The sequence below is a fragment of the Ceratotherium simum genome, chromosome 9 (genome assembly GCF_057802395.1).
Source record: "Ceratotherium simum simum isolate JZ-2026a chromosome 9, ASM5780239v1, whole genome shotgun sequence".
NCBI classification, from domain to species: domain Eukaryota; kingdom Metazoa; phylum Chordata; class Mammalia; order Perissodactyla; family Rhinocerotidae; genus Ceratotherium; species Ceratotherium simum.
The window spans coordinates 67847288-67857554 of record NC_141908.1 but is presented as its reverse complement, the minus strand read 5'-3'; the positions used below and the strand labels follow the sequence as shown (position 1 = coordinate 67857554).

General features: G+C 44.8%; 1 protein-coding gene across 6 annotated transcripts in view; it reads left to right on the top strand.

Annotated features, from left to right (window-relative positions):
* The first annotated feature begins 2742 nt into the window (after positions 1 to 2742).
* The window catches only part of NEMP2 (nuclear envelope integral membrane protein 2), a 34914-nt gene continuing 27389 nt past the window's right edge, over positions 2743 to 10267 (top strand). For 2 of the 6 annotated variants that reach the window (XM_087435495.1, XM_087435494.1), the window contains exon 1: positions 2743 to 2863. In XM_087435495.1, the coding sequence (XP_087291621.1) occupies positions 2773 to 2863 (91 nt within the window). In that variant the 5' untranslated portion in view covers positions 2743 to 2772. Of the gene's footprint in view, positions 2864 to 2965; positions 5201 to 10267 lie in introns of those variants that run through there. The other 4 variants (XM_087435496.1, XM_087435498.1, XM_087435499.1 and 1 more) reach the window with 4 other exon arrangements.

Genomic DNA, 10267 nt, shown 5'->3' with positions numbered 1-10267 from the left:
CTTTTATCTAAAAATATGTTTTTAATTTCTAGCATTTCAATTTCACATTTTTAATAATTTCCATCTCTCTGCTGAAATTCCCTATATGTTCACACATGTTGTTTGCTTTTTCCACTAGATCATTTAACATGTTAATCATAGCCCAACATCTAGGGGATTTCTGAATCTGGTTCTGTTGATTGCTTTAACTCTTGATAATGGATTCTTTTCCCCTGATTTTTTGGGTATCTTATAATTTTTGATTGAATGATGGATATTGTGTAGAAGAATAGTAAAGACTGAGGTAAATAATATTTATACCCAGATTGGGGCATGCCTCTTCTTCCATCAGGTCAATAATGTGAGTGACTGACTCAATCTAGTCAGGAGTTGATCCGAGTTTGGGTTTTTTTGTTGTTATCATTACCTTTGGTGTACCACAGGCTTCAAATTCTTCTGCTATTACCTTGTGTTTAGCATGGTGCCTGGAGTGCTGGAGACTTTTTCTCAGTGTCCCTCAGCTTTCACCAATCCTTGCACACTTGTGTTACAGAGGGGATCTCTCCCCACACTCTTTCTCCTCCTCAGCAGAGAGCTTCTTATTGGTGCTTGGCTTGTGGGGCAAAGGGGTTCTCCACACTCCTGGCCACCCTTGTCTTAGGAATGTCCTGTGTACCTTAGAGCCTTGGAAGTGGGTCTTTCTCAGTATTTCTCCCCCTCTTACCCACTGCAGCCAAATCCTGCTTTGTGTCTGTGGTGTATCTTGAGTGAGAGAGGGTTTCCCAGAGATGGCTAACCTCTATTTTGTGTCAGTTCAGGACACTGAGCTCAATGTTTCCTGCTGCCCCCTAGGGGCAGAGAGTTTGTGCTTCTATTTCTCTCCTAGAAGCAGTGAATCTTTGCTGTGGCCCTGTTGGTGGTAATGTTTTCCTCCCTTTCCCCAGTGGCTTAAGGTTTTCCTATGAGAGAAAGATTGAGGAAGTGAGGTGGGGTTTCATGATTGTCCCCAGTGATGGAACTATCACCTTCTAATATTCTCATTATTTCTGGAAAAATATTTATTGCTATCCTATAGAGAGGAATGTGATGTTTCAATTTAGCTTCTTTACAGATATTTATTAAAGATATACTATACGAATAGCACTTTAAATGTTAATTTAGTACATTGCTACCTGCTCTGTTATTTCTCTACCAGATACAGCCACAGGAAAACACTTTTGTCATTCAAGAATCTACCTGTTTCTTTCCATAGTGCCATCCAAAATTAAACTAAATCAAAATGAATGTGGTTAGGAAAGAAAGCCGTTGTGCAAGAGGCAAGTGCCCACCTCACACTTGGATCACAGGCTCTGCTGTTTCTCTGGTGACAGTCTGCAGGGTCACACAAGGTGAGAGCTCAAGTACTAACAGTTTATTTGTAAAAATCATCCCCTTGAAGAGTCCCTTACAAGGAGATTTCTGAACTTTCTAAAAGCCATATATGGGTATGCATGTGGTGCCAGAAGTTTGCGGGCAGCTGGTTAAACCTTACTTTGAAGCCAGGGAAAATCTAGTGACTTCTACTCAGACCTTTAGGGAAAATGAAGCTGTGTTATTTTTAGAGGATGATTTCTGTCACAGTTAGTTGGGTTCTCTGAGGTACCTCAGCAGAAGACCGGAATTAGAAAAGAGGAAATGACCTTTTATTCTAGTAAATGTTTAGTATGAAATATTGAATCATATTAATGGATTTCTGGGGCCTGAGGAGGGTCTGTTCTTTACAGTATAATATTATTCAAGGCTGTAAGTTCTATACTAATTATCAATGTTAAGGCCACTCTATTTTTTTCCAGTTTTATTGAGATATAATTGACATATAACACTGTATTAGTTTTATGTGTACAACATAATGATTTAATATATGTATATACTGCAAAATGATCATCAAATAAGTTTAGTTAATATCCATCACCTCACATAATTACAAAAAATTTTCTTCTTGTGATGAGAACTTTTAAGATCTACACTTAGCAATTTTCAAATACACGATACAGTATTGATAACTTCAGTTGCCATGCTATACATGACATCCCCAGAATTTACTGATTTATCTTATACCTGGAAGTTTGCACCTTTTGCCCATCTTCACCCATTTTGCACCCCCCCCCTCCTTTGGCAACCACCAATCTGTTCTCTGTATCTTTTTAATGTTTTTAATGCAAGCTAATTTTAAGGGATATGTTTTCATATTGGTGAGGGAACGTTTTAGAGCCTCTTTATACCAAAATGTGGTATGTTTATTAGCTTAGACATCCAAGTCAATGTTATTTCAACAACCAAAGTGCCAATTTGTTATTGCTGTCACAAAGAGGAAAATGAAAAACAAAAACAAAAAATAAACTGACTTTTATTTATAAAAAGGGGGGTTGCTGAAGGGCCTTGCCTTTCATGGGGTGTCACTCACGGGATCTCTGAGAACTGAGCCCCGAAACCCCGCAGGTCACGGGTCAGGCAAGTTTTAGGCAAAATTCCCAGAAGAGTGGCCGCCTCCCGCCGCCTCCTCCCGGCGCGGAGACTGGCGGGCGCGGCCCGGAGGGGCCGGGAGAGAGGCGCCGTGCGGGCAGCCGCGGGCGCGGGCGGAGCGCTGGGCCCGGCTCCCCTTCCGCCCCGGGGGCGGGCCCTCGGCCTTTCCCGCGCGCCGGCCTCTCCTCCCCCGCCTCTTCCTGGGCCGCGCGCCATTTCCGCTGCTCTCGGCCCAACCGGCCCCGAGGGCTGGGCCGCAGCCGGGCGGCGCGAAGCTGAGCCCCGGGCGGGATGCGGCCGCCCCCGGGGCCCTGGTGGCTGCTGCTCTGGCTGCCGCCCTGGGCGGCGCGCGGCGAGGAGGAGGCGGCGGCGGCGCTGTCAGGTAACCGCGGGCACCGGCGGGCGCTCTCGCTGCCCGGGCGGCGAGGCCGGGGAGCCGGGGGGGCGCTGCCCTGCCCCGCGGCGCGGCCTGCACCCGGGGCGGCCCACCTCCCTCCCGCCTGCCCGGCCTCCCCCGGCCTCCCCCGGCCTCCGCCGGCGCGGACATCTTGGGGCTGTAGGGCCGGGAGCAGCCGCCGAGTTCAGTCCGGCCCCGTTCCCGCGTGTTACAGCAGAGGCAGCCGAAGCTCCGAGGCGTTTTGATTTGGCACAGGTGACACAGCTAGTCACTGGCACAGCTGACCCTAGTCTCCCGACTTGCAACACGGGGCTTAAGTCCAAAGGAATAGCTAGATAGAGGAATAATAAAGTTTTCAGCATAAATTGACTAGACTAGAGAAGCTAAGAGCTTCGGCTTTAGAATCGGACCCAAATTCCCCAGCCCTAACCTGTGACCTTGAGCAAGAGACACTACTGGCCACGTGTAAAACACGGATAGTAATATCTCACAGGGTTATTGTGATGTTTAACGTGTGCACAATGTCTGATCCATAGGAAACCAGAAATGGTGGCTGCTCGTGGTGTTTTTATGGGCTGTCTGTGGAGGGCCCTAAGATCCTGGCGCTGAAGGGGAAGTCAGGAGTTCTAACTCCAGAACTGCTCCTAATTTGCTATGAGCTTAACATTTCTATTTCATTTTTTCCCCCATAAAATCCTTTAAAAGCTTTGCTGGAATCACTGTCTGCCAACTTCCCTTCATCTCATTGGCCACCTCTGGTTGCAAGGGAGGCAACCAAGTGTGGTCCTTTATCTAAGGATGAAGGCAATTATCACATTCTTCCAGAGCTGCCGACTCAGGGGAATGTTGCAGCGAGTTACACCTTGGGGAACAGCTCTATACAAGTCTTCACTGAACAGTCGTTTGTTGAGTGTGTACTGTGTGCTGGGCAGTACATTTAAAAGTACAGTTAAAAGTGCTTTAACTGCAGTCATATTTAATATCCATTGTAGTCCTATGGGGGTAGGTACCATTTATGTACCCATTTTACAGATGAGGAAATGAAGGCTTAGTAGTAATGGATTTACTGATGAAAAAATAACTCAGATCTGTCTAAGAAGGAGGGTTTCTGACCATGGCGGCAGCCAGAAAATTATAAGTAGCCCTGGACCAACACCCAAAACCTTGAGTTCTTGTTCAGTCATTACATTCAGCCACCCACTTATAGAATTACCTTGGTCCAGGCACATAATCTTTATGGACCGTAGTTTTCTCATGAGTAAAATGAAGATGTTCTATGGCTGAATGGTTTCCCATATTTTCCTCACCTTTCTATTTGCCTCAGTGAACCCAGTGTTTTTCAAGATTTTGTGTTACTCCATTTAGTGTTAACAGTATTAACTTCTCTATTTCGTTAATCAAAGACAGATGTAAATGCTTATCAGAGCTTCTGTTCTGCCTGAGACATGCAGGATGCCCACTGAGTTGGTAAAATTCTAGCCCACAGCTAAGAAAAATGGCAACGTCTGTAGCCGATAGCAACGCTTGGCATTCCAGACGGGCTTTACAACACAGACTGAGAGACATCCTGGATCCCCTGGTGTGCCAGTGACACCACGTTGGAACCTCTGGACTAGACTGGATCTAAGAACCATTGCTGCTCTAAAAGTCTGCGGTTTTATGAGGAACCCTGAGATCAAACAGTTGGTACTTCTTTTCGTAAAATAGGAGCCATCTATAATGTGAGAGGCTGGGATTCGATGATGCTTCCTGTTCTAAAATTCTGTCTGGAACACACACACCCTGCCATGGAATGGAGAACATCCAGACCGAGGCCAGCTTTCTGTCACCCTATTTGGAAGAAAGTCAGAGGCAGTTGACACAGGAGGGGCAGGTAGTTGTCTGGCTGAGAGGAACAGAAACTTCAAGCCAAGAGTCACGGGTAGTTTGCAGCCAGTGGGTGAGGTCCTTAGCAACCGTGTGTTGTGATGAAGTTCAGGCTGCTGCATTGAAATCCCAGGCTTGAACGATAGCGATAGGCTGTGTGAAACCACAGCTTTCAAATTCATCTATGGAGAAGAAAAACCAATACTTGAAGTTAAAATCAGACCTCAATGTGCATTAGCTTGTGCCAATTTCAGTTTCATTCTCTGTGAATGTTCTTGGAGAAATGAAAATCAAGATTTTATTCAAGTCAGATTTACAAAAAAAACTAGGGTTAATAGAATAGAGAAGTTACCTTTGTATCTCTGGTGCTACATGCTGACTCCTTTGAAAATGTGAATTTATATAATAATATCAATACCCAGAAAAATTCTTCTGTTTGAACTCGCACGAGTTAAGGTTTGTTGGTTTTTTGATTTTTGTTTTTCCTATTCTTCTCTCTCCCCTTATCTCAAAAGAAAAGTAGTTATAGGCCAAATGGAGACAATGACAGTCTTATAGTAAGTGATTTTATTATTCTGTTGTAGTTTCACCTGAAGATTTTTTTTCCCACATGAGGGCCATGTAAGGTTAAATTTTCAGGAGGAACATTGCTGAAATATTTTTATGTTGCAGATTGTTTAAGATCTGCTAAGATTTGAAGAATGTTTGTGCTTTTTTTTTAGCATATTCTGTAAGTAGGTTTAAGTACTACCTGCCCTTTTCTGAAGTTTTGACTGAATATTTTTACCTTATGTATGACTAAACTCTTTAACTTAACTATATCTATATAGGTTTAGGAAAACTAAAAAATGTCAACAGTACTACGAAGGAGTAGTTTTAAATTTAATCTATTAGTTACAGGTGATATGCAGGTATCCCTTTTTTATATAAGATATGTAGTCCTAAAAATTAGATTCATTGAATATTTATAAATTGAGTGGTATTTAAAATGAAGTAAGGGATCTCACTGGTTAAGGTAAATAATTGTGCTTTATCTTAGCAGTTTGGGCACAACTGTCCAGAAATGTAGTGGTCTCCAGAAGTCAGGTTTATTGAGGGGATCGAGAAAGCCTGCTGAGGACTGCAGGGAGTTAAGGCGATGCTCATTCCGTGGCTTAGAGACGCAGCCTTGCTGGGGTAGCCATAGTATGGATGGCATTCAGGGTTGGTCCCGCAGGTACTCCTAAGTGCTTGGGAGATCAGACATAGCTGGAATAGCCCACACTTCCAGATCTTTCTCCTGATTTGAATCAGGTTTCAGGAAGTGAATAGCTAGGTTATGGGGCACCCTCTAGGGTGGAGACATGTTTTAGCCTCAAGTGGAAGCAGTAGCTTTCCTGAGGCAGGTATTGTTCTCTTCTGATCAAATGAATGATTATTATTACATCTTATTGAATCCCTAGAAAGTCCCTTTTGTTTTCTGGATTGCATTGTAAGGGGATTTTGTTGATGTTGCGATATATTTGGGTTTGCCTTCAACTACCACCAGGAAGTTCCATCCTAGCAGAAAGAACCAGCGGAGACTGAGGCTGAGTGAGCAGATGACACCTGCAGACGTGCAGGCAGCCTCGCAGCCTTCAGTGTCAGGGCTTCAGCCGGCGATCGAGTTCCGACGAGCTGTCAAGCCGGCTGCGTTTTCTGTTTCCCACCCTCAAGTGGAGGTTGAGGAAGTAGAACTGAACAATGAAATGTGTCTAGAAGAAGATTGCTGAAGGGAAGAGAGGCCTAGGAAAGACATAACCTTTATAAACAATCTCAGATTTAAAGATCTGGTTCTCTAGGAAGGCAGTAGGCTAGCCGCGATAACAATCTTGATTGTTACAAGTCACCCGCTTACTCCTGGTCCAACTAGCCCGTGGCTTAAGGTTCACGTGAACTCACTTGGAGCTAGGCTTGTGGCTTCTTGTGGCTGTGAGTTTCTAGTTTCTTAGATATTGAGGAATTCTTGTGTGGGTTGATGGAAATGCATCCACCTCAGGAGACAGGTGATAACAATGAGGGCAGCCAGAGGACACTATGCAACGCTGACACCTTGTCTGTAAGGTCTCACGTATTGTGTAAATTCGACATCAACTTCACCTCAAAAGCCAGAGGCCACTCTGGAGAATTCCAGGGGAGATACTGCAACCTACTTTTAATAGTGTTTCTATAGGTATCAATAGTCAGGGCAACCTACCTCCATCTGTACTTTCCTTAATCTGCTTGAAGACTGAGGTGAAATTCAGAGCAAGTTCTTTTCTTCTAACTGGATGGTCCCTTACACAGAATACACTGATATACCTCATACCAGTGAAACAAAAACAAGCTCATTGCCACCTCTTGCTTCTCCCTGCCCTCCTTTATCTGGAGGTCCCTAGCCCAGGGGATATTAAAGGTTACAGCTCTCAACCCTCTAGGTAAAGGTACACTGATGACGGACTAGGGTAAGGGAGGTACAGCCTGTGGGTTCTGAAGGTAGAATGGCAATGGCACAGGCGAGACAGGGTGTCCTGTTACATCACATTGCTTCAAGGGGAGGGCCAGGGTGCACCACCTTTTATGGCACTGGCTGGCACTGGCCAGGCTATTACAAAGGCTGGCCAGGCTTTCACTGGCTCAGCTACACGTGGTGGAATAACCCACTGATCCTCTCCAATTACAACACACTCAAACAAAAGACAAATATTTAAATGCTGGGGATACAGTAATGAACATGCAGTGTCTCTAACTTCGTGGAGAGACAGAGTATGAACGAATGAATACATACGTAATATGAAGAAAGAATAAAGCAGAGTAAGAAGACAGCAGGTGAAAGGGGTTGGAGTGTAGCACCTTAGACAACGGGGTCAGAGAAGGCCTTCCTGAGGAGGTGACGTTTGAGCACACACAAATTATCAGAAGCAGCAAGCTCTGCCAAAATCTGGGGCAAGCGGGCTGCAGGTTGAGGAAAGAGCAAATAGGAAAACTTGAGGCATCTTGAGGTCAGGAGGGTTGGTGTGGCTGGAGCAGCCAAGCAGGAGGGAGAGTGGAGGAGAAGTCAGAGGCACCCGGGCCCTTGGAAGGGAGGGTGGATTTTACTATTGGTGTGATGTGAAATCATTGGAGGGTTTTGAGCAGGTGAATGATGTGCTCTGGTTGATGTTTTTAAAAGATCTATGTGCTGATTGGAGAATAGGTTGTGGGGGAGAATCGTAGGGGCCATTCTGGAAGCAGGGAGACCAGCTAGAAGGCTACTAAAGTAATCCAAGTGCAAGAAGACTGGCTTGGACAACAGAGAAGCATTTATTCCTAAATTCACACTATTGCATTATACTTAAATTGCATCATCTTGCTCTTATCTTAAGAGTTACAAATATCAAATGATTTACGAGACAGTTTTAGAACCAAATGGAAAAATCCTCATTTGAAGGTAGCATTTGTTTGCAAAGCTCAGGGCCCACAAAGAGGATAGTCCCTCAGACCACTGACCAGAGGGTCATTCATTGTTCTTATGCAAATCGATTCAGCCCTTGAAGTAGTGGAGCCCACCTGGGGAGGGGATGCAGGGAGGAGCCCTGGAGATGCCCACAAGAAAAGGCCCTAGGAGTGGGCACCTATGTGGTATTAGGAGGAGTAACCCTGAAGAAACAACTGGCTGGAAGCTAACGTTCCTATGATGGTCTGGGGCTGCTGGGGTCTGTGGACCGCAGACCTCACGCTCTTCACCTGCCCCACCTCTTTTATTGAGGAACGCCAGTATAAGCTTCTCAGCCCTAGCTGCCCAGTTCAGCCCTGTTCGTGCTCAGAAAGCCCACAGGAGGCTATGCAGAGACAGAGCATGGGATTCTGGAAGGCAAGTCCAGAGCCGTCCTTCTAATCCCACCTCTGCTGCTAACTAGCTTCAAGCTTTTTATGCGTTTCGGTGTATTCTCATCGCAATTGCTCAGCCTCTTCCTGCTTCTACACTGCCTCCTTTGGCATCATCTTTTCTACGGTTAACTGCCAGCCCTTAATGTCCTGGAAGCCTCCTCTACCTTGCACAGCCCTCAGCCAGGAGTCATCTGCATCTCAGATAGAGTGAAGAACACACCTCAGCATTGGTTGCTTTGTGTGTTCACAGCACTGGTTCTGTGTTCTTCCCCTTTTGGTTCTGGTGTATAAACAGACCCTGCAGGAATGCGTTTTTGGTTTTTAGTATCCTGTATTTAACAGAGGGCCTCTAAACCTTCCTTCTCATGCCTTTTTGAGACCTGCCTCTTTACCTGTTTCTTGTATTTGCATCTCAGACTCTCAAACTCTGCAAGTTTGTTGGTATATTTAAAACATGAGCATTTCCTCACAGTGTTAAGAGTAAAGATTAAATGATTTGACAGTGTCACAATGGAAGATACTGGATCATCATGTAACTTTCCTGCTTTGCGTAGCTGTCTGAGAGTCCTGACTGTTAGGTAGTTGTGTTTCAGGAGGTGGTGGGCATTTACCCAAGTCTATCTTTGCTTTTCTCCAGCTTAACACTAAGGATGTCTCTAGCCAGGACAAAGACCTATCTAGGCTTATTCAGTATTATTCTCTAAATGGATGTGATCATTGACTAGTTATTACTAGTTACCCAATCCTTCCCCAACTTTAGTGTAGCAGGTTGTTCTAGCTTCATTTCAGGTTTTTCTGGAAAACGGCTGACCACACTTTCCTTAGAGGAGTCGGGGGCAGGGCATAAGGCCCATGTCTCTGTGTGCCCATAAGTGTTCCTTGTTCCTGTTTCCTATTGACAGATGTGGTGGTGACATCCCATCCTGAATCCAGAAGAATTATGAGTTTCTTCTCACTTCATTTTAAGTTCAAATATAGTGGCAGTCGCAGAATAAAATGAACCCCATTACTTTATAATTTTCTTGTGGCATTTACCACATTTGCCCTCCATAATACAGCACTTGTCTCTCTTTCTCTCTGTATATTATATTGTATTGTGTTGTATGATATATTAATTATATATTATATATTATTTATATATTACATATAGCACACACATATATTTATACACTCATGTATGTATCTACCTCTGTCTCCAGCCAAATTTCTCCTGTGCTGCAGACCTGTCCATCTTCACTTGGTCCCACCAACCAAAGCTCCCTGTGCCCCAAATCAAACCCATCCCCCCTCTCCCTGCACAAGCTTGTTTCTGCTCCTGTTTTCCTTATCTGGGTGATAAGGGCCTCAGCATCTCTCCACTCACCGGAAAATTCCTGTCATGTTCTTGCTTTCCCTCATCTAATGTTGATTCCACTCCTAAGTGCTCTTTAACCTGTCGGTCCATTTCTCGCTTAGGTTGCTTCAGCAGCCTCCTTTGTGGTTCTCCTGCTTGCAGTCTTCTCTAAAATTTCACATTGCTCAATTGCTCATAGAAAGCTCTTTCTAAAACACGACTGTGTTCCTGTCACTTCCTTATTGAACTGGTTATTCTGTTTTGTTCCCACAGATCCATTCTCTGCCCTTCCTTCCCCTGCTCAGGGCCTAGAAGCTGATGTC